The sequence below is a fragment of the Dermacentor andersoni genome, chromosome 6, assembly GCF_023375885.2.
Source record: "Dermacentor andersoni chromosome 6, qqDerAnde1_hic_scaffold, whole genome shotgun sequence".
Lineage (NCBI taxonomy): Eukaryota > Metazoa > Arthropoda > Arachnida > Ixodida > Ixodidae > Dermacentor > Dermacentor andersoni.
The window spans coordinates 11,849,903-11,874,740 of NC_092819.1; the positions used below are offsets into that span (position 1 = coordinate 11,849,903).

At 47.1% G+C, this 24,838-nt stretch overlaps 1 protein-coding gene and 1 long non-coding RNA gene across 5 annotated transcripts in view; one reads left to right on the forward strand and one right to left on the reverse strand.

Annotated features, from left to right (window-relative positions):
• Window positions 1-24,838, forward strand: part of LOC126521224 (plexin-B-like) — a 487,065-nt gene that overhangs the window by 369,958 nt on the left and 92,269 nt on the right. For all 4 annotated transcript variants that reach the window (XM_055065821.2, XM_055065820.2, XM_055065822.2 and 1 more), the window contains 4 exons: window positions 14,556-14,703; window positions 21,127-21,286; window positions 23,929-24,025; window positions 24,659-24,767. In XM_055065821.2, coding sequence (XP_054921796.1) covers window positions 14,556-14,703; window positions 21,127-21,286; window positions 23,929-24,025; window positions 24,659-24,767 — 514 coding nt within the window. The remainder of the gene's footprint in view (window positions 1-14,555; window positions 14,704-21,126; window positions 21,287-23,928; window positions 24,026-24,658; window positions 24,768-24,838) is intronic.
• Window positions 1-24,838, reverse strand: part of LOC129382232 (uncharacterized) — a 113,908-nt gene that overhangs the window by 37,810 nt on the left and 51,260 nt on the right. The window lies entirely within an intron of this gene.

Sequence of the window (24,838 nt, forward strand, 5' to 3'; positions counted from 1 at the left end):
GAAGCAATCGCAGAAGCATTGAAAACATCCATCTGCTCGCTTCCAAGGTCAAAAAGGCGAACAGACTTGGACATGGAACTGGAGAGGCTGCGTGCAGCACGCCGACAAGCGGAGAGGAGGTATCGGCGCACGAAGTCCGTCTTGGATCTGAGGGCTTCACGACGCATACAAAAGAAAGTCCAGCGTCGCATGGATAAATTGGAAGATAAGAGATGGAAAGCATTCTGTCAGTCGCTTGATCCCCGCAAGTCGCTCTCGCACATATGGAGAACGGTTAGGGGTCTTCGCTCATCTCCGCATCAAAGGAAGCCCTTCGCTGCTCTGGCCCTCTACCAACTCCGCTCGGAACTTCAAGTGGCTGAAGAGTTCTGTGCACGGGTTGCTGGGTCCGTGGCCATCATTACTGACGTAGCATTGAATGACATCCCTGAGGCACGTGTACCAGAAATGAACGTGCTATTTTCACTCGAAGAACTCGATGCTGCGTTGGCGACCTGCCGGCGTTCTTCGTCACCAGGACCTGATGGCATCACGTATGCTGCCCTATGCCACCTTGGACATGACGCACGTGATGAGCTGCTCAACTACTACAATGAATCTTGGCAGAACGGCGCCGTTCCTAAACAATGGAAATTGAGCCGCTTGATCCCCATTCTGAAACCTGGAAAGTATCCGCTTGAGATCTCATCATATCGTCCGATTGCGCTTTCGAGCTGCGTCGGCAAAGTGATGGAAAGAATGATTCTTGCTCGATTGGAATGGTACCTAGAACGATTCAACATCTATCCGGACGCCATGACAGGTTTTCGTCGAGGTCGCACGTCCATCGACAACGTCATTGACATCGTAACATGGGTCCAAAATCAAAAAAGCCTCAAGCGCCTATCTGCGGCACTTTTTCTGGATATAAAAGGAGCGTACGACAACGTCGCCCACGAGGCCATACTAAACTCACTTGAGGCTGTTGGAGTTGGTGGCCGGATGTATCAATGGATTCGGGACTATTTGACTGAGAGGCGTTTTTTCTTACAGACCGAAGACGGCCCAACTTCAGACCATTCCATCTGCCATGGTGTGCCGCAGGGTGGAGTGTTGAGCCCTATTTTGTTCAACCTCGTCCTGGTAGGACTAGCGGATTACCTACCGCAGACAGTACATGTCTCAATATACGCCGACGACATTTGCATCTGGGCCTCTGCGGTGACTCGCCCTCAGCTAAGAGCCAGGCTTCAGCGGGCGGCAACCATGACGGCTTCTTATCTCCGAGAGCAAGGCCTCAGTGTGTCTACTGAAAAGTGCGCATTACTTGGTTTTACGCGGAAACAAATGTCATCGTATCCTGTTACGATCAATGGTCAAGCTGTACTCTATGTTAAGACGCATCGCTTTCTGGGCGTCATCATTGACCGCAACCTCTCATGGAGCCCTCACTGCGTCTATCTGAAGAAGAAGCTAGTCGCCATTGCTCAGGTTTTCCGATTTCTATGCGGGAAAAACTGGGGTACACCAGTCCATTCTATGTTGCAGCTGTACAGGGTTTTGTTTCTCGGACTCCTTCGTTACAGCCTACCAGTATTGTCAAATGCATGCAAGACGAACTTTCGCGCCTTGGAGAGCATACAAGGTCAAGCCCTACGCACGTGTTTAGGGCTGCCTAGGTGCACCTCAACAGCAGCGACAATCGCCATCGCAGGAGACCATACAATCCAGACACATGTAGCTGTCGGCTCTCTCAGAGCGCACATTCGCCATCTGTCAAGGATCCCCGACCATATTTGGCCTCCCTACCAGCCGAGAGACCTCAAGCGACCTTTTCACGAGTTATTAGCGCTCATCATGAGTACATACCGGCATCATTTACACCGGCGGCGAAGCCTTCCTCTCCCCTGTGGTGCCTGCGACAGCCTCAAGTGAATTTTGCTATTCCTGGAATTACAAAAAAGTCCAATCATCCATCGCCGGCTCTGAAGCAACTTACACTCATATTACTGCACCAGACGTATCATGACCGCATACATATATATACCGATGGTTCCACCTCACCTACCAGCTCAACTGCCGCATTCGTCGTTCCAGCCAAGAACGTTACAGTTAAATTCAAATTGTCGCACACGACTACATCTACATCGGCAGAACTTGCAGCTCTCCATGCCGCTATGATGTACATCACCGAAGAGCCTACAGAGAAATGGGTCGTATTTTGTGACTCAAAGGCAGCCCTTCACAGCATCAAGTCCGTATTACGTCCCAGAACTTACAATCAAATGACATCTGAAATCAGGGAACTGCACCACCATGCTCTGGAAAGTGGACACCACATTATATTTCAGTGGATTCCTGCTCACTGTGGCATCGTCGGCAACAACCTAGCTGACAAGGCTGCCCGGTGTGCCCACGAAGATACCAAGACGCGTCCAACACCTTTGGCGAGGTCGGACGCTGCCAGAGAACTTCGCCAACTTGCGCGTAAGAAGTCCCAAGATCTCTGGATTTCAAGTGGCCTAAATTGCAGATTACGTAAACTTGACCCCACGCTACGGCTACAACTGCCATCTAGCCTTCCCCGCGGCGAAGCAACCTTGTTGTGTCGCTTGTGGCTGGGAGTGGCGTTCACGAACGCATACTCCTACCGTATGGGAATGGCCGAGAGCCCGATGTGCGACTCCTGTGGGTGCGAGGAGACCATCGAGCACCTATTGTGTAGCTGCCCTCGCTACGATGTCCAACGCCTCTCTCTGCGGGCAACTTTACGCAGACTGGACTCGAGATGTTTCACCGAGTCAAAGATACTCGGACCGTGGCCACACCCGTCACTAGCTCGAAAAGCGATTCGTGCACTAGTGCGGTACTTGAAGTGCACGGGCTTAACAGACCGTTTATAGTGTCCTTGTGTATGGTGTCGCTCCCACACGTACTCAGTGCTTCCTCTCTCCCTTTCTTGCTCTTTCTATTCCCCTTTCCCCCACCCCCAGTGTAGGGTAGCAAACCGGATGCTGTTCTGGTTGACCTCCCTGCCTTTCCTACCCTTGTTTTCTCTCTCTCTCTCTCTCAATAGCTTTAGTTCTGAAGCTCTAACAACAGCACGATAACACAAAAAGTACATGTGTTATAGACAAAAGAGGCAAAATGAAGCAACAATAACGGCACTTCGATTTAATAAACACAATGGAAAGAGAAAGCGCTGCAGTAGTAGAACACAATGACTTGATAATGACTTGGTAAACGAACGCTGTTCCCTCAAGCGCACATTAACACAACACCCAGTTTGGCCTACGTTTATCATACCACAAGCTATGGGGACCTCATAATCCGCACCCTCACCGCACCGATTTTGCATAAAGCGCGCGGGGTGGTCAACAGAACACGCGTCACCCTGACGAACCACTCCACCCTCCGCTTTCCTCTGTGAATTCCCGCGCAAATGCCGCCGAGCTTGTTTTTTGACGCGTCAATGCCATACATGCTGCCGACTTTTTTTATGCCGGTGTGACACCGAGTGCAGGTACGGAATGCAGAACAAATTGCTGTTTTCGAGAGCGGGAACAGGATCTTCAGGGTTGCGTCTTGTAGCAGCATTCATTTTCTGGAACTACCGCTCAAATACGCATGCTATTGGATAAGTCGAAACCCAGAAGACAGAAAACGGTCGATTTGCGTCCCAAAACTTACATGCATGGAATGAGTGCAAGATTTCTACAACTTAGATTGCAAGCAAGACATCGTCAGGCCATTTTTTCTACAATTTTAGTGTGCACTGAGCCAGCATTCAAAAGAAGCTTGACAGTTCTGCGGGAGTAGTTCACGCACACTTGACTGTCATGCAACGCTAGAGAAAGATCCAAAAACTGGAGCGTGTTATCCTTAGCATCGTCGCAAATAAGACTATGGCCATGACCTCTCTCATGAAAAAAAGAAGAATTAAGGATATAAGAGGTTTGTGTAATTGTTTCTGACGACAAAAACCAAGTATTCATCTAAGTAACAGGAAATACTATGGGTCAAGCCGACTAAGCACATTAAGTCCGACCTGAGATCAGGTCCCCCTATCCACCCAGCCTAAATGGTTTCCTATCGTTGCACGAACTGGACAGAGACATTGGCACTCTCAGTTAGCGCTGTCTGTCTCTCTTTTTTTTTGCTTCTTTTTTTAACAGAGCGCGGGAAAGAAGAGGATGAAAAACTGCAGCAAGGCTTCCGAAGAGTACATTTGCACGCATAAAGTTTCGCAGCAAAGCACCGCATTACCGAAATTCTGAATTTGTTGTTGTACAATTCCTGCAGCGCGTAATGCATTGGCCCATTGACGCGTCTCTCTTCCATTTTCCCCTCTTGCTTCTTCTCTTGAATTAGAATAACGATGTGGGCGAGAGGGTCTCAGTTCATGCTGTGATTGCAGCGCAAAGCACCCTAGTGCGAAAAGGCAAACGCGAGGTTAGCGGAAAGGCTCGGCGCCTGTGTTTGTTCTTTTCGCACTTCGGGGCTTTGCGCTGCAATCAGACCAACTCATTCTCTTGGTAGCGGAACAGTTCATGGCTCGTATTCACGAAAGTTTTGCTTAAGTTCTGTCCGCGATAGACTTCCGCATCGTCGATAGTATCGTTTTAAAGCCGATCGCTAGCATATCGGCAGAAGAGATAGCACTCTTGCGATAAAAGGAGTTTAGTACACGAGGGTGCAGGGTTGTCCTCCTATACTTGGGACTGTTAAAACTCCTGCATTCTATCCTCCTTCACTACAACAAAAGCAACAAGGAAATTTGGTTAGACACAGACGCTAACAATCGCAATGTGAGATACGCTTTCTTTGCTATCATCTTACGTGAGCGTATAGCTGGTTAATTGTATTTTTTGTATGTGACGGGTGAATTTTTTCAGCATATGAGGAAAAGATAACAAATGAGAAAAGGTCTAGTTTAGCTGCATTGTAGAGCCCCAAAAGGATTTTTCAGTGAATGATGTACACTTGATAGTAGCAAACCAAGCGAACATCGGGTGGCTTTTGGAGCCACGTGATCACTTGACATGTTCACAACAAAGTTCCTGGCGTGGCTGTTTGGCTTGCGCTTAACGGCGAGCCTGCCACCTCATAGAAGAAAATACGGTTTGTAGCGCTACCTTCCGGGCACGCCAATGCGTAGTGATGCCTATTGCTTACTTCGCGGGCTGTTTTCTCTCTCTCTCTCTCTCTCTCTCTCTCTCTTCAAGTGCCTATAAAGAACCACCTATATATGATAACTTCACGAGGCCTGCTGCATCTAGTGCTTCTAAACGCGCTTCCCGAAATATTGAAATCTACCATTACGTTAGAATTTACAGAAATAATCTCAATTGAACATAGCATATTTTACTGCAAAAAAGATATTGGGTATATCTATAAGTGTGAGCAACATAGCTTCGGTTCCATACGCTATACACTGTGTCTTGTTTTAATACTTGACGTATACATGAAACACACTGCATATTCATTACGTAGACGAGAAAAGATTAAATATAAACAATATAGGTCCACAGCTCTCTATGACACCTATGTGACTTACGCCTATGAAAATTGTGCATTGTCAATTGTCGATAAGTGCATCGAATGTCTGTAGATTTGGCAATTGTAATCGTCGCGAGGGCTACCTTAGTTTCTGCAACTCTCCCCGATATTAGGCAAACAGAATTACGGGCATCAAGTCTCAATGAGCACAGAAATGGCACATCTGGAGAAGCAGCGTCGTTTAGGATGTCGCTAAAGAGCGTTCAGAGAAGGCACTCCGCTCTCGAGTCGCTGCAGGTAGGGGGGGGGGTGGAGGAAGAGCGCCGCGGCCGTTGTGACGCGGCGCTCCTCCGGCGACGCCGGGGATCGTCGTCGCGGGAGGGGCGTTGTCGCGGAAGTGGCATTTATCGCACCGACGAGAATGGATGTCGCTAATACGATGATGCATGCTCGGCGGGGTTACGGAGCGAAACCGGCTGAAATTAATAAGAGAAAATAAAAATGAGCGCAGCGAGGCGCGAACATCCCGAGGCAAGGTTCCTCCTCGTCGTCGTCTTCGAGGGTGTGCGAATAACGACCGCCGTCAAGAGCACGTACTACTATGTACTATACACACCAGGGCCTCACGAAGTGCGCAGTGACTTGAAGATGTACCCGCCTTTTTCTTTTTCTCTTCTGTTGCAGTGTAGTGACTTAAAACACCCCTGCGCTTGGTTACTTTGCACGTTCCTTTTACGGCTTTACGCTGAGCGATGAGAGAAAATGCGCTTGCCAAGGTTGCGAAGGAAGAAGGCGTCCAGGGCGAAAAGAGGGGGGAAAAAATAAGTCCCGGGAGTAGAGAGATGATGAAAATTTATCGCCATCATACACACTATAGGCTTTTCGCGGCGCGTCTATCGCCTTATATACACTCCCGCCTCGTCGTCATTGTTTCTAACTCGCTAGGCGTCTCTGCTCCTGTCCTTTCGTTTCTTTGCTATCATTTTGCACCGACGTTTCCGCTCCCGCCTTTGTTAGCGAAGCCTCCTCACTGGCTACCGAAATGGCTGCCGGGGCCTCAACATGTTTCTGAAGAGACTAAAGTCGGGACGGCGCCTCTTTTTTTCTGAGAACTAAGACTAATGGGTGTCTGAGTTGGCGCTGATATTGGAAGAAAAGAATTCGCAGAAGAAATGACGTTACAATATGACTCATGGCGATTCATATCGTGCCGCGGCTTTACGGCGAGCCCGGAGCGCGTCGGGTGGCTGTTGTGTGCTTCTAGCCTCGGCAAAAATAATCGGGCCCTACTGACCTTTCGCCCTAGTTTGCCGTACCAGAAATTCTACGAGGAGGATAAAATAGAGACGGCAGGGATGTTAATCAGAAAATTGTTTGGTTGGCTACCCTACGCTTGGGGAAGAGAACGAGATATATAAAAAAAAGAGCGAGATAGGAAGGAAGTACGCGGTGAAGGCTTGTACACGCACCGACAGTAACACGCATTAAAAGACGTTCGCAACGAGAGTCGCCCTCAAGAAGCACAAAAGCGTCTCTACTGCTTTGTGGACCACCAAACGATGGGGATGGTGCTCCAGTAGCGCCTGCACAGACAGCGGCCGATCATCCGGTTGTGGCAGTGCGTTGGAGAGTGAACTCTAGAGAGACAGAGAGCGCGCGAGGGATACGAAAGGCAGGAAGGTCGGCCAGGCAAAGATCAAGTTCGCTACGCTAGACCGGCGGTAACTGAACGGGTGAATAGAAAGAAGAAAAGAGGGAGAGAGTGCGCACTGTGTGGACGTCGGAGTATGCACAAGAAGACTATAGACGGAGAAGGAATAAGTTCTATTGGATTTCAACTTTATGTACTGGCTGCGCCCCAGGCAAATTGAGCAAGATTTTGCGCTTTAGATGAATCTACGTGCAACCTATATAACATATGTGATTTCTAATGATCAAATGAACATTGGACAGATTTGCACCAAAGTATACGAAGCCTCGAAATTTGCGCAGCGTCGAGTACTTACTGGATTGAGCAAGAAACTACTATTTGTAGGATTCGCATTATGCGTATCAGAAATAAAAAAAAGGACATGGTTCTGAAAAGCAAATTCCTTTGTCGCCACGTAAAAACAACTTAGTGCCGCGTTTACTTACGAGCGTGTTGCACCTTGCAGTTCGTGACCAGATCGCGCGCAGGAGCAGTTGGACCGAAGGTCCGGCATAGTTTCCGTTCAGTGTGTTGCGTATGTCTAGGGGTACGCTTTGTGTAAGCGGAAACTAATAATTGCCATATGTGCCACGACAACTCAGGTAATCCTACGCGTTATCTTAGCATTATGTGTTCATTTATTTCTGAACCACTGATAGAGCCACAATTTCCCATAACACATCAAAATAAAGCAGCTTATCGTCTAGAAACGCACAGTAGGTTAGAAGGCCGCTGTAGTGCAGGGTTCCAGACTAATTTTGATCAATCTGGGGTTTTATCACGTGCACCCGAATCAGTCCTATCGCAATAGTCCTATTTGCTGTCTCTCATGTTTGTCACATTCACCACTGCTAGGTTATGCTTAGTACTAATATATTACGTTTTATTTTTGTGGTCGAAAGTTTGTTGACTGACCACTTGGTCTTAATTTGATAATACCCTAGCCCTTTTAAAACCACATATTATATGTATGTGGCCCCATTTACCCTCTGCTTCGGTGAAGATTTCTTGTCGTGACACGCTCTCGCTGCAAGAACTATGACCAATAGGCAAGATTGTCGTGTTTGGGGTGGTCGGAAATGGCGCTCTGTAGCGTTCATCTCACTACTTAAGTGACGTGGTGTAAGCAGACTCCTTGGTGGAAATTATTCATTCATTCATTCATTCATTCATTCATTAATTCATTCATTCACAAAATTTGAGTCCTGAAGCCCGGTCTTTTCAGACCGAGGCGGGCCGCGTCCACGTCGGCACCGCCAGGCCGAGCCTGGTGGCGTCATCGTGGACCCTCTGGACAGCCAGTAGTTAATCTTGATATGAAGAGCTTGATATCATCTTGTGCCAGTAAAGCCATTTTTCTTCGGGGTCGGCGAGAGTCGCGGGACAGCCCGCCAGCATGTGTCTGATGTCAATGATGCCATCGCACACGTTACATTCTTTCCTAATTTCTCTTTCGGGGTGGCTATTACTTATGAAATACGGAGTGGGGTACGTCCCGGTTTGCAGTAAACGTAGCGTGACTGCCTGAGCCCTGTTCAATTTTACGTGTGGCAGTGGGAATTGCCTATGCCACGAATAGTAATATTTAGTGATGTCGTTGTAAGTTAGTAAGTGATCTTTATGCTCCCCGGAATGGTAGTGGGCATCGGTTCGGTTCTGACTGGCACGGCAAGCAAGTCCTCGTGCCAGGTCGTTCGTCACCTCGTTGAGCTTGGGCCGAGTCTCGTCCACTTGTCCCATGTGTGCAGGAAACCATCGGATTTCAGTTTTGATAGTTTCGACCTTGTCGATAATTTTAGCCGCAGTCCCAACAACATAGCCTTTGTCAAAGCTCTTAATCGCTGCTTATGTGTTCTGCGTTTTGTCTTCACGAGACAACGATGCTCCTGAAATCACGTGCTTTGGTTCGATAGTTGAAACAATGGAAATCGTATGCAAGCGCGTGATCATCGGTTGTGTTTAGCTGATGCTGAACATTGGCACTTACATCATGTAGAAGGAACGAAACGTCGCCATATTGGGGTTCTGCATACGGAAACATTGTGGCCACGCCACCGAGGAGTACTAGTTAGGCTCATGTGGAAAGCATCTTCATATAATCATGGAGACACATATAATGCTGAAATGAATGGCTATGTTAAGAATTCGTGCAAACTTAGCCGGTATGGTTGATGCTTATTCTGACCTCAGCGTCTGTTCCTGTCATGAAATTTTCATGCGTGCGAGCAAAAACTATCATCATCAGCAATGGCTCGTGCGACTACTCGCGCGTTTGTAGTCGTCTTCTTCCGCAGCTGGCTCCGATGGCGCTCATCTTGCCAGCGTTCCCATACTGCCCCTCCCTTTGCGAAGGCGCTGACGGCACTGGCCCACTGCCAGTCGGTGCCGTGATTTCGGTCTCAAATTCTTGGTCTCAGTTTATCGCGAAACGATAATGTGTATAACGAACGAATGTATACAACGAACGTACAACACAAATCAACGCGAATGCATAAAAATAAATGTGTGTGCATGCTTTTCTTCACGATGACCACCGATCAAAACAATAAAATTGTTCGTGCCGTTATTCAACATTCTGGGTCACATCTTTGTCGTTGGCTAGACAGCTTCACTGGCCATCCACCTTCATAGAGGAGAAGGACTCATAACTCTTTCCTTCCCAACTTTCATGACGGGGAATCGTTAGCAGAGTATGCGAGGGTTAGAGCATTAGTACTGTCGAATAACCTCTGCGAACTACAGGTTAACTTCGATACCACGATTCGTTTATCCAGAACTGTTTTCCGAGAACGATTGCACAAAAAACAATTGTTTCAATTAAAGGGTCAATGTATTTAAACTGCTGCTTTGGGATAAATATAGAATACGCTTATTGTGGAATTCGACACTCAGGAGGAGGCGCCCTCTACAACTCGGAGCTCACGCACAAAGCAGTAATACAGAGGGGTGAGAGACCTCTGTACTTTGAAAGCCATGCGGGGACCAGATAAAGCTGGGCCCCGTGCGAGAGAACTGTGGGACTGTGATTCACTGTTCTCCAACGCTTTGGCTGCGAACTGCCTTTTCTTCATTGCTCCTTGCTTTTGGAACGTCGTATGGATGTACTAGAGGCTGACTTTTCTCTCTTTTGTTTCTTTCATTGTTTTTCAGCGCTCACTGGTTGCCTGTACTACTCGTCTTAATTAGTTTCTTGAATGTCTTCTTTGTCCGCACTGAAGCGCCTTTGGGTTCTCGTGATTAGGTGGCGCTTTACCGCCCTCGCCCTCCGATTTCTTTCTCGCTGTTACTGTTTTTTCATCAAGGTTTCTTTCACTGTGCTTTCGTGGCTTCTGGTTCTTTTCTGTGCAGCTTAAGTTTTACGTCTCAGCCATCGTGTTCTTCTTGACTCATCGGACCGAGTCCGGCATTGCCGTGAAAGAACGCGTCTGTAATTAAGTTATTTTTAGTTCCTCCGTACTCGACAAAGACGTGAGTTTGCTTTATCCTCTGTTTTATGCTTCTTTTGTTTGTATTTCTTTGCTGGCTTTGATAATAAACTGTCCCTGTCAAAGTGAGTGCGCTTCTCGAACCCATTTTCTCAAATTTTCGCTATATGAGCTCAGCGAAGGAAAACAGCAAAGTGGCGCTAAACAAAAAACGGCGTCAAGGCCACATATATGAAACGCAACATTTCATGTTACGCACGTCCGCACGTCTAGTATGGTTTCATTTTATGTGTGGCTCTTAAATTAGGAACAAAAGGGTCAGAACCAGAAATCTTTAAAGCACAATTGCCAGGGTGTAGAGAGCTTCTTTATCTTTCTATCACGTGCTCCACGTACCCGTGCGGCAAGAAGAATAAGCATTAAAAAAGAACAGCGTGAAAATTAACATTTAGGAAAAGACGAAACAATTAATCGATAAAACCGAGAACTCACAAAACAGAGAGAAAAAATGCATATTTGTGGCCTTATCGCTTCATTGTGCACACAGCAAACTGCCGCGAGCTGCCGGCGTTAAAGAAACGTTGAAAGCAACTAAATAATGCGAATTAAACGAAATAGCACATCACGATAGTATGAATCAACTTTGTTCGCTTTCGTGTAATGTGCAGCTCGATGAGCGCACTCTCGCTCTCTTTCTCTTTTATCTCGCCACTTGATCCAGGCAGCCGCCTGGTTCTCCTCGGCAGGAAGTGAACCCCAAATCAACCAGTCTGTCGGCTAACTCGCTCCAGTGCATCGCCGAGGTTTCTCCGATGCCAAACTCGGTTACCGAGAATTTACGCTAAAAGAAATTAAATAAGTCGAAGTGAATTGAAACACATGCCTCGCTCGCTTTCGACCAGCCGTAGCGATTGGTGATCTGGTTATTCTGTCGAGCCGTCACATCTGCTGTCTTTTGCAAAACAAAGAAATGTCCATTTCTTTTTTTTTTAAAGTGATGACGCACGTGCAGAAAAAAACAATCAGACAGGGCACGTCGAGTACTTGGCTGCTTTCTTCAACTTGGCCGATTAAGCGCGGAACGGAGTGTTTAATATTATTCCATCCTACACTTTCTTTGCTATATTTTGCGAAGTAATTGAAGCATGGAAAGCGATAAACGAGTGCTTTGACGTTGGCAAGGCGCTCAGCTCCAGAACTCTGTTACATGGTCGCTTAATATTGTGCGTAACTTAGGAAATAACTTTAGGATGATATTTCAAAAAAAAAAAATGAAGATAGATATTGGGCACAAAGAAAGCAAGAACCACGGATCCTTTTCTTTTTTTATGCTCCACAATACGGGACTGGCGAAGCGAGAACAAGCTGTTGCGTGAAGGAACACTACAGTTAAATAGAGATGCTTAATTGTGGATCGAATATACGGAGTGATCATCCCATCTTTTAAGCTTCCTTTTGATGTCATTTTTTATGTACGTCAGTTACCCCAGTAAAGGCTGTTTCTGCGCTTTATTAGTTTCCCTACATATTTTTGTTTAATAAATGTGCAGTCATAGCTGAAAAAAAAAAGGCACTCAAGGACGAGTTCCCCCGAATAGTCGTGACACAAGAACCACGTTCAAAAGCCAGAGCATACGATAAAGGCAACTATGTTAAAAAAAAGAAAAAAAAAACTAATGCTCACTTGATGCTCTTTTATTGTGCCGTATGGTGTATTCTGGTAGCCTAACACATTCTTAAAATTTTGTAACATACAGATACTCGTATCGAATTTATTAACGACGGCTTATTTGCGAATTCAGGGGTCATTTTCCGGGCGTGTCATCAAAACCAGTACGCCTCGCGCTGGCTCAAGCTATACGACAACCAAGCCAAACTATAATCAATTATCCAGCATATTCAAAATGCAGCGCCCAGAATATAGTGATTATTCAGGCAGCAGCCGTGATCATTAATATTATTATTATTATTAGGCAAGGTGAGGAACAGGCTGCCAACCACCACCGGAAGGGGCACAACGCCTGCCTACTTTTAAGAAAGGAGGGTACAGAAACAGAAATGGAAGATAGAAAGACGGGGAGAAAAGAGAAAAGAAAGAGAAAGATGACAAATCTCAAAAATGAAGCAGAAAACTCACAGCACAGGTCGCACACAGTAGGGCCGGTCACTGCAGGTCAGGCTACTAAATATGTTGGAATAGTGCCAGAGCTATTGCCACTTGAAAAATTGTAATAGGCTATGAATGTGAACTTAAATTAGTTGCTTCTGCAAAAGCAAGGAGAGCGCGACAAGCCGGATTGCGCGACAAGCCACAACCACTGGGGTACAAGCATTCGTCGAGCGTCGTACACCGCAAGCCAAGGACATGATAGGCCCTCACTAGCAACGTGCGCTGCGCAATGAAAGCGGGACTCTCCAACATTAGGTGCTGAAGTGTCTCGCAGCAACCGCAAGGCGTACACGATGGACTGGCCACACGTCGTTGCCAGTATAAGCGTTCGAACACGTTCACAAAGCCAATCCTCAGTTTGAGTAGTTGTGCTCACGCGCGACCACGCAAGCCTCGACCGTGTACACGGGGCGGGAACGTTCCGTTTACGGCGTGCTGGTCTCGATACTGCTTGAGTAGGGGGCAACGAATCAGGGGGCGACGAATCAGCAGGCGAGCGTCATCAAGGTTGCGCCAAATTTCAGGGCACACACAGTCGTTATGTGCGCAAGTTGAAGCCAGCAAATCAGCCTCTTCGTGTCCGGCGATCCCTGCGTGTTACGGTATCCATTGGGCAACGAGAGATACCCCATGCGATGCACATTTGTTGGCAGAGTCACTAATGATACGCACAACTGGAGAATCAATCTGACTCTGTTGTAATCTGCTAAGAGCGGTGCGGGAGTCCGTAAAGATGACAATCTTCGATACGGTCAACTCCTCTTGCACGTATTTCAGTGCAGTAATCGCTGCTAGCTCCGCAGTTGTTGACGAGGCTGATGGGGTATATGATTCGGCGAGTGCAGTGAAATAACTCAGGTGCACCACAAATAACCAAACAGATGTACTACCCTTCCTGTCACTAACACTCAGGCAGTGCTTTTCGGATGTTAAAATAGGGCATGACTCGGATGGAACGACGAAATCCGACGTCATCGGTTGCTGGTGGCGTGAAGCGCGGTTGCTTGCTCCCAAGCTGCAATATATTTGTGTGCGTGTGCAAGCACAGAGGGGGAAATAGAGGTAGGAGATGCAAAGCGTATAAATTGACCGGAACACTCGGAGGAGAGAGGAAAAGCAGCTGTGGAAAATAATGAACCGCAAGCACATGCATGAAGCACCTGGCAACGGTCGTAGTCTTCAACTCAGCCAGTATGCGTTTAAAGAAACACACCGGCGCCCTTTAAGCTACTCGGACTAAAATATAGATCGGGGCTATCAACGGGCAGGCCCTGTACAGACTGTACTGTGAAATAAACACAATTTTACATCATAGTGTGGCCTACATTTGATTCATCATCGCTGCATACTTAACATTTGTATGTTAGCTATGTACACCGGCGTGCCTAAAGAAGGATCCTGAATTGCAGCTACGGCCTTTGAATTTGTTCTTTTTCAATTCACAGACACAACTGCTCAACTCGTCCAAACGTCCAACGGGCTTCGTATAGTGGAAAATGCTTAACTTGAAAGCAGGTCACGTCAGTAGTATTTCCTGTATTTTCTTTCACGGGTTAAAAAAAAAATCCCATATAGAGGACGAGATGCAAGCGCGCTGACACGTTTCAGTCACGAAGCATACAATATAGGACACGTACAAGTGTCGGTCGTTGTGTAACCTACATTGTTTCGCGATACTGAGCCCCAACTTGCCTGAATTTTCGCGTTTCAAAGTCGTTTCATTAGCTTCAGTACATCGTCCGAAACTAAACAACTGTAAGTTTTTCTTCAGTCGCTCTTTGTCCCTGCGCAGGTGCACAGTGAAGGCCCACTGTCAAAACGCCACGGGCACCTTGGCTGAGAGAAGCAGCTCGGCGCGTTGGCTCTCTCTTGGCTCGAATAGGTGCATCGACTTCCTCGCCGTGCGGCCAGAGCAGCTGCCCTACAAGTCCATGTCCATGGTAAGAATTACTTCACATCAACATCATCGAAGCTCTAGTGCAAACAGAATTTGGTAACAGATAAACAAACCGGCTGCAGATGTACTCTATGTATACTTTGCTGTGCTTAAGTGAGAGTGTTTTAATTACTGCGAAAAGACACGAAAAGCTACTCAGCTTCTTGAGATTGAACGGCCTGTGTGAACGCCTATGATTGGAACGCCTTTTCTATTATCTGTTTCTTTTCTTTTTTCTTTTCTTTCGTTTTTCTTTTGTTCCATTCTTTTCTCCCCTCGCTCTTTGCCGTCTTTACAACACTTATATCCCCAACCCCAATGCAGGGTAGCAAACCAAAAGTTCGTCTCTGGTTAACTTCCCTGCCTCTCTCTCTTTCTCGTTCTCTCTGCACCTTCGAACATGTCTCTCTTAACGCAAATAAAAGCAGTTGTTAGCATATCGAACATAAGGAGATGGTTATTTTTGTTTCTCGTGCATGGAGAGTATGTTTCTGGAGTCTAACAGTGGCAATAAAAAACGTTTTCGTGCTCATAACATAGAAAACAGTAATAAAAACAGGTTTGATAAGCGATTATGTGCCTGAAAATAAATTCAATTCTGATGGTTGACGTGCCAGAACCACTACCTGATTATGAGGCTTATTGATATGATTACTACCCTGTGGAACTACGGATTAACTTGCACAACCTAGTTCTTTTTTTTAAGTGCACCTAAGTGCATAAGTAAATGGGTGTTTTTGAAATTTACCACCCTCAAAATTCGGTCGCACGGTTGCGGTCAAACCAGCGACCTGCAGCTCAGCAGAACATAGCCATAGACACCAAGCTACCGTGTTCGTAGCTGCCCTGGCCTTTCAGGAGAATACATCGCGTTGCTATGTGTGAGCAAGCGGACGACTCATTACAGCTGTAGATTAGGGGTGTAACAGGTGCAACAACTCCATGTGTACGCAAACCGAATGGGTACCAGCGAAAGCCAAGCAGACTTTGGATTCTTGGGAATGCAAGCCACTTGCGTCGCCGAAATTAAAGCGCACTATTGCCTGCCGTAACATGACGGCCACACGTACCAGAAGAGGGATGTTTGGGACGCTTGCACACTGCAGTTTCCTACAATAATTACTAGAGGGAACTCTGTAGAACTCTACGGGAGCAGCACGAGGGGCGGTTCAGTCAGAATGGGAATGGTGGTTAGTAAATGAAATTGCCTAAACTTCGTCCTTCTGGCTTTCAATGGCTTCATGACTTTGCAAACTCATCCCTTTCAACAACATACTACGTTATAATTCATTAAATAAAAAAAATTATATTGTGCGATAGCAGGATTCAAACACAGGGCCTCTGACACACAAGCCTGCACGCATACGCATGCACGCATACGCATGCATGCGTCGACATCCACGGACGCACGCGGGCATGCCAGCGCATTGAGACGTTTGGTGAGTTTGGATTTCGCCACCGCGACAGGCGGAACTACATAAATTAGTAGCGATTATGCGTGTTCGCACAGCCTTACCGTCTTCCGAATTAAAAAAAAAAACGCATAGCTTGATTTGGAACTTACGCCACCGAATGCCAATAAAGCGCAGTAAATGAAGCCGCAAGGACGTCTGAAGCCACAAGCACGAAGATCAGACAAGTCCATGTACTAACCATCGTTGCCACGATAACTAAACGGTCGTAGCGCCAGAGTTCCTGCTAATAATTATTGTACGAAACTACATGTCTTACCTACAAAACAAAGACGCAAACACTGATCAGATTTGCACGAGAGGACGTAACGCTGTAACGATTTTTTTAATTGCTACTAGCCCAACTTCCTTAGTTGTAAAAATGGAATCAAGTAATATTAGAGTCATAATGCAATAGCACGAATAATAGACATATCGGAAAAAAAAGAGAAAAGAACACAAGTTCTACGCAGAGCCAAACCAACGCCGTACATTAAAAAAAGAAATGAAAAAGAAACTACTCGGCAGCTCAATGGCCAACACGTTCAGTCGCTCTCGACATCCTTCACGTGAAGCGAAAGAAAGCGCTCGCCCCCACACTGTCCTTCCACTCACCCTCTCTAAATTTTGTACAGCGTGTCAAAAGGTTGCGCGCATTTGTAGCGCACTCGCGGGCGTGGTCACATTTTGATGCTGTACACTAGGTACTCCACCAGAAATCTCATTCCACGAAAGCTGTGCGCAGGCAAGGTGCAGAGCAAGGCACTTTCTATATATGATCCACGTGGTTTAGTTTCCACGTTAGCAACAAGGTACAGCTGCGCCCAGTCGTGTGGATACGGAGCCACTTTCTGCCGCGCAACCCAACTAAACTTTCCGCGAGCGAACTAAAGAGTGCTAGAGATGAATACGTTGAGCAACGCACACACTCAAGTCGAACAATAACACTACAGCTCCCAGCGCGCAGCAGGAAGTGCGCAGTACAAGATCGTACGCGTGGAGCAGATATAACAACGCAGAAATGGACATGTTATACTAGCAGAGACGAGGCCTAGCAGAGTCAGTGCATAGTAAGAAGATAAAAGCCTCTTTCCAGCTCTCTTCCGACAGGCCAGCTCCTCCAGCACACTCCAACCGGCTCAAGTGGTCCCGGGGCTCAGTCATCTCGACTAGCTCGGCACCTCTCTCCCCCCCCCCCCCCTTTCTTCCCCCCTTGCGGCCTGTGCATCAACATATTAATTGAGTTAAGGACTCTGCGAATGAAGGCGCTCTTTTGCGGCTCGCTGCCCGATAAACCACAGCCAGCCAGTGGCAGCGGCGGCGCGCTGAAGCTCCTCTGTCGCCTTGCGCCTGCTTCGCCCCTACGTGCAATGCTTTTGGCTTCAGTTATGTATTTCGATTGCCAGCAATGAGAGTATGTGGAGGGCTCGCTTGTAGTTCCCCTCATTTTTTTTCTCTCTCTCTCTCTCGTCTCTTCCTGTATCTCGTTTCTCGTAATACTTGCCCATATTTCCTTTGTTGTCACCCTCCGCTTCTCTGGCTCATAAATATTCCCCCGATTATCATCAGCGCTTACCCGTGGAGCGGGCGGAAGGCGGTTCGTGTATTTTTCATCCTCCTCCTGATCCTAAGAGCGCATCGGCCCCTACGCCAAAAGAGGATTCGGCGTTGGTCGTCCCTACCGCGCTTTCCTTTTGTGTCTCAGGCGCCGAGACTTGTTCGCTACTAATTCAATTGAGCCTTGTTATGACAGTGGTTCGGGACCTCTCGCCAAATGAAAGCAGCGTAACCTCGGCTTCTCTCGTTGCTCTTTCTGTTACTTATTTTGCTTTCCCCACGGTTGAGCCGCGCAAAAGCTTCTGGTTCCCCCACGCTTCTCGGTCCGCCCCATCGACGCGTTGCACCCAGATTTCAGTCGACTTGTTGAGTCCCTGCAGGTGTGGATTGCGAGCCCTCTCTGAGCGCGGAGCAGCAAAACATTGCGCGCGAACCGCCAGCCAGCACGCTAGACAGCAGCGCTTAAACTCAATAACACCGCGAAGGAGAGCCAAGACAACAAGGCCGCTGTGTGCTTCGGGGCGCCGCCGTGTTCCGAAAGCATGGCCCGCGAAGCTGTGCAGTGTAAATAAAGTGCATTCCAGAATTCCGCACCTCGCTAAAAAAAAAAAAAAAATATACGGCTAGCGGAGGACAATCGTAGGGTGGGACGCAGGTGCGAACGCTGATAAGGTGCTCACGCATGGGGTAGTTCCTACGGAGTGTCTATAGTTCATTTTATCTTATCCTTCTTTCGCCTACACGGTAAGCTGGCGCTATGTTTCTTTCATTATGCATATTTAATTAAGTTATAATTTTTATAGGGAGATAGGTAGTGTTTATCGATAAGGATGAGTTGTTAATCTGGATATTTCAGCAGTATATAAAACGACGGCAAACGCTGAATAACGTCGTTCGTTGCTTAATCGCACTTACTTGAGTGTATTATTGCGAGGAAACAGGCACGTTTTGTTCTTTGTTTTTATTGTTGGCTGCAGAGACTATTATTGCTTTTGCAGCGTTTGTAACAATAATTTGCTGTAGTAACGTCCAGAACCGAATTACTATATTCTTGTAATTATTGCTATTATAGATAACACGTATCCTGAATTGGAGGGAACACCAGGTCCAATATTATGCTTACTTCTAGTGAGTGTTATATAAGTTCAGTGTTTGGAACACCGTTGACAAAGAACCAGGAGCAGCAAACGTTGACGCCTGGCAATTGCGAGAAGCAAAAAGAAAACATGGAGCTGGCAGGAAGAGGCCACCTTAGTATACAATGACCCTTACGATCCGTATTCTAGCAGTATATGTGGCTCCACCGATGACTCAAGTTTCCCTTTCGATTTCCACATCTGAAGGCTAAAGAAAGAAAAATCTGCTCAGGTACAGCCGACAAAACGTACACTCGAAGTAACGTATTGTGCCACGTCAGACAATCCCCCAAGTTGAATGCAAAAAGAACAAAATCTGAAATTTAGTGAGATTTTCTTGTCCTTTGCGCACGCACTAGCATTCGAGCTAATGCAAAGGAACGCAGTGGTAGCGTCGAGCCCAACAGTAGCCAGCAAATTGGGGCCCCCGTCTACGAACAAGTATTCTGTTGCCGAAAGATCGCCAATTGAAGCTTTGAAGAACAGAAAAATGAAAAAAAAGTGCAGTAATCTGCGCTGCAGGGCCATGTCTGACGCTGGCAAGCGTGCAAGAGGAATACCTTATTGAAAGAATTATCCTTCCTGTCCTTTACCTCTTTCACCGGGCCTCCCCTTTTTACGCTTGCAAGCTACATTCCCTATTCTCGCACATGGCACGCAGGAGGGCGCAGCCTCCGTAACGAAAATGAGAGGAAGAAAAGGCGCTCGGCTGCTTCGCCCACTCAGCCACGCGTCGCTCGAGCAAGAGAGCTTGTAACGCTCTTCCGATCCGCGCCGCCCGGGACTGATGGCTCGGTTTGGCTAGGCTTGAGGTTCGCTGCCGCGCCGGCGAGCACCCTTAATTGGGAGTGACAGTTTCGCAAAAGCGTGCATAATCGAATTTGATTGGACGAAGAGCGCCCGCCGACGCCCGGAGATGAGGATGACACTGGCGGCGCCATATACGGAAGCACTGCCGCCGATGCAGACAGCGTTGCAATAATCTCCCCCGGCCCCCTCCCTTTCCGAACCCTCACATTTCCTTCCACCCTCTTTACCTCGGTGACTTGCTTCGGCTTTCCCCATGTGTGGATGTTCACGGCACGTTGCTCTGCGCAGCAGAGAGCGAGCGAACGACATCCAAAGGGTAAACGCCTGCCTGACTTTTAATGAAAAGGACAGGCTCGCCCACGAAAAGCGTACGGGGTTACGGTGCCCTTTCGGGCGTGCATAAAACTGTCCGAAGACGCGCACGTCCGCGACCTCGTGCGCACGAGGACGGCGCGCGGCTTACTTACAACGGGCTCTCTCCGCATCAACTCTTTGGCAGTGCAGCGCCGTCGCCTGACTTGTGCGCCCACCTCAATGGCCGTGTAGGGTTGCGTACAGTTTTAATAGATCCGTGCGGAAGCACACAGCTATATACAACCTACATGGCGAAACGTTTGCCGAGATCCTGCAACTAATCTTTCCTCATTCGGCTGTCCCACACTCTTGAGTTCGGTTAAGTGCAAAGTTTGTAATGCCTCGTAACGAGCATAATAGTACTGAGCAACTTGCGGCCATGTCCACAAGGTTGCCCGGACTCGAAGCTTTTGGTGCTCCGTCGAACGTGTGGCAGCAGCACTGATCAACCGCAGTATCCACAGCTACTCTGGTAGCAGAGGTATCTTGCTAAAGGTTCGGACTATTTTAGTTGAGGACTACAATTCAAGGGAAACAAGCAGGTACGTCGAGTCACTGCTCCTGAGGGAGGGTCCCCAATAACTCAAAACTGAAAATAAATGTATCCGAGTGAACCAACTCTGTAGATAGCGCCGGTTACCTTCATTTAGGTTTCGAGACGCACCCACGAGATACTTACTATATGTTTAACTTCTGCTCCCACGGCTGCGAGCGGCTTCATAATAGTGTTGAAGTTTGCACAGTTGGCGTCAAAAGTACACAAAACATGATGTCTAAGATAAACATTAATATTTGCACAGCCTTGGCACGCAGCCTTGATTTCATATTTCCAGCCTGTAAGAGAACAACATACCATTTTGCTGGTTACGGTCAAGAACAGCTCAGTAATTGATCATTTTTTGTAAATCCCACGATCCATAAACTTTTAACGCCATCCACACTTCACTACCTAGAAAACAAGTGACCGAGGTCAATGCTGCGATGTCGTTGAGAGAGATGCAACGTGGGAAGTGCTTCTTTTTAAGCTGCGTGGAGTGTATACTCTCAGAGGCAGAAAACAGCAGTGTAATTTGCTTTGCACTGCCCTTCACCCAGTACAAATGCGCGTCCCTGTTGCAGGTGGACTTGGTGATCAACCAGCTACCGCAGCTTCCGTACGGGGCGCACTACCTCTGCGTGTACGGCAGCAGCGCCCCGATTCAAGCGCGCGTCACGCACTTGGGCCTCGCCTGCATGTCCCCGCTGGTGGCGGCTCGGCCGCCCATCTTGCCGGGGAGAGGTGCGTGCGCACCGCGAATATGGCAGCGTTGCCGCCAAACTATTAGGCCTGAAGCCCCGCTTGGACAGAGGGCGCACACACGTGCAAAGCACGGACGCAAGAAAATCGAGGACGACGACACAGACGCCACTTACTGCCCGCCTTGTATTGCACGCCTTCCTTTCCCCACTGTGAATCCCTGTCCAATTTTCCCAGCTTCCTGTCGTGAAAAGACGCCCTCCGAGAGCGTGATTGTATTTAAGCCAAGCTTCACTAGATGCCGCAGCTGAAGGAGAATAGACTGCTTTTTGCGCGTATATCAGATAACATCACAATAGAAAGCATCACAGAAAACATCGCAGGATGAATTTGACGATTGACAATTGCTATATTCGTCATATGCATAAATTATTCATGGTCTACTTATCGATAATATAGGAGACTAGCATCCTATTCCAGTAGCGCGTCAGAAGTCAGGATCATGAGTAGCCTACGTGAAAAAGGAAGAAGAAAGTAACGAGCGTCGCGCTTTCTTTTTTATTTACACGATATAAGGAGATGCTGACGCCCAATTTCAGGCGCCGGCTACTCCTTAGCTCTTGAATGGGTCTAGCCTGTAACATACAGGGTTCAAGATTACATGTCAAATAAAATTTTCATACAAGCACCTGAAATTGTCAAGCAACGTTTTCACAGTAACACTATGACGTAAGAAATACGTGGTACATACAATATACAATTTAAATGACTTCACAGTTCTGTAGAAGATAGTCTTCAAAGTAGAAATCATACTGTGGCCTAATAATACAATCGCTAGTTAACGGGTGGTACAAATATCTCGTAAATGCATTATCACATATAGTCACAATAGAACAGCCAACATAACATTATCCACAAACGCATACATATACACAGCGACATTGAAATGAAAGGAAGAGTAAAAAAAATCGGCATTGGCTTAGCTCGGCTATGCCAGGATTTACGTAGCGAAAGCTAAGGCATAGCATGGTTAGTCCTGGTTAATCTTGATTGCAAGTCCAGGTTAGCCTGGATGTCTAGCTATGTTGCGGCGTTTAGCCAGTCGTTCGGCGCGCTGTTAGTCTGTTTCATGGGCGATTCGTTTCCTCTTCATCTCGTTCCGATGTCGATTTCAGGCCTCCTTCTGCTTATCAGAATTGTCGCCGTCCGTACTGCCGCATCAACTGTGGTTGTGGCGCACGTGAGCTCTCCTTTTCAATCCTCCGACATGTTATCAGGCATGCGACGCAGCTGGCGAAGCGAGCGAAGGCGAGCGCAACGACGCGGAACGCGGTATGGCGTCATACCAAACGGCGGCGGCGGAGAGGCGCGGCGCTGCGCAGCGACGGAACACCTGTGGCTTGGTGCTACTAGTGGCGCATGCGCATTAGTGACTAAGGAGCGAGCGAGAGAGAAATATCCGCGGCGAGGTGCGCGTTGTGACGTCATGTTCCTCCTCGGAGCACCTCCAAGGCGAAATCACAAGTTCGAGGCCAGTAAAGCTTTCGCTTTAAAACGTTAATAACGGCCTACAATACCGCTGTCTTCGAGAAAAGTTTCTAATCCTTTTAAAATGCTCTTCTGCAAGGCTGTTGTTGGCCAAGGACCCAAAAGTTTCATTAAACTGAAAGGTCTGCGGTCAAATGTAATCAGTGTTGATTTAAGTCGGCGTCTTGGTGTGTCATGATGTGGGCAATCTAGAAGGAGCTGATGTATATCTTCATCTACAAATGGCAAGCCGTGATGAATTTCTCAGCTTCCGACCACGGTAGTGGCAGGGTAATGGCCAGGTCCTCAAGAAAGAAATATCGTAACTGTAAGGCGCCCGGCCCGCTAAATCTTCACCCGACGGCTTGTTAGTCAATCGTCGTCAATGCTGACCGTAAATGTCCAAAAAGCAGTAAAGTCAGAGCACCGCACACAGACAGCGATCAAACAGATACACTTCTTCTTCTTCTTTCTCCCTAATAAGCATTGCGCTTATTGTGTGTCTCTGCTAACGAATGGTAAGTTTTCAATCTACATTAAAACGGAAATTCGAAGTAGTTGGTTTTTCATCATAGCTAAATCCCAGCTCATTAGACAAGGGACGAACAAGGAAAATAGACAAAGATAGCGCTGACTTACAACTGATTTGTTGGTGCATAGCGCGCATACTGTACAAAATACGCCCATACAGTGTGTGTTCTGTGACAATAAGTTATTTGGAAGTCAGAACTCTGCGTATCTTGTTTCTGCAGTTGTACTTCGTGTAATACGCCGAGGTTCACTAATTAAACCTATCATCATAGCAGCGCCATGTTACTTCGCACTGCAGCGAATGCTGCGTGCATGCACGTACATGTGTACTGTAATTCGGTGTTTACAAAAAGTTGCTGGTCAATTTCCGTGTAACAGTGCCTGTACCAACAAGACCAGAGTACAACCTCCTAAACACTATAGCATCATGCCGAACTGGCACAATTGACGGTAGAATTTCTTTATAATTTATTGAAAGGTCTTTCATTCCTAGTATTAGCAACATTTTTTTTTTACGCGTGAAGACATACATTCATCGAGGCAAGCGCATGGCTCCAGAACGCGCCTCCGATACGGCGCCGCCCATTTCTTCATTACAAAATTTCTTTTTGCATATTTCCAAGCAGATCACGTCATTGTGGACTTGGCTGTGCGCTCCAGTGAGACCGACACCGACTTCATTCACAGAGAGTTCGTTTTCTTCGACTGCAGTGTTCACAAAACGTACGTACATCGGAGGTTGTACAAAAAGAGAAAATAATCTTACTTTATTTGTTATTTTTGAACGCATTACCTTAAAGTGCTTTCAATATTTATCTTGCCTGTGCACGCCACAAAAATCAAGCGCTCATGTTCATCCCGATATATCGAAAATAATTTTTAAATATACGCACGTTGGGCATCCAGTGCACAGACAATCTCGTTATTTAGTTGGGCTCTAGTTGAAGTTGAGAACCAAATAAAAAAGTATTTCCCTACAGCTCCTATAAGGTCTCTGTGAAAGCACTGAAGTGGGTCACTTCGCTAAGATTCATTTGAGTAACTCGACGCTGCAAACATATGGTAAAAAAACACTCCGAGAAATTATTTTAACGAGGCTTCCATTCCTGTGACTTCACTTACATGTAAGCATTCTTGTTATTGAGTGCGTGGCATTCGATTAGCGCCTTGTGATTAAAACCTATGAACGAATAAACTGGGATAAAAAGAAACTCACAGAAATAGAGAGCTAAAAAGTAAAAGTGTGAGCTTTTGCAGCAGCGCGACAATTCAGATACCTTCTAATCGTATGTTTCTGTTGTATATACGTGCAATTTTCTGTCAATACTGACAGTTTCGAATGTGTCATTGTTTCAGGTGCAAGTCTTGTGTGATGAGCTCGTGGCCCTGCAATTGGTGCCTGCACGAGAATTTCTGCACCAGCAACGCTACCGACTGCGCCCGACGCGTCATCATCGGAGAAAGCGTGCGTTTTTTTTAGTTCTTTTTACCATATCATTTCTTTGAGGAATCAAGACCGCCAGATAAATCTCCAGC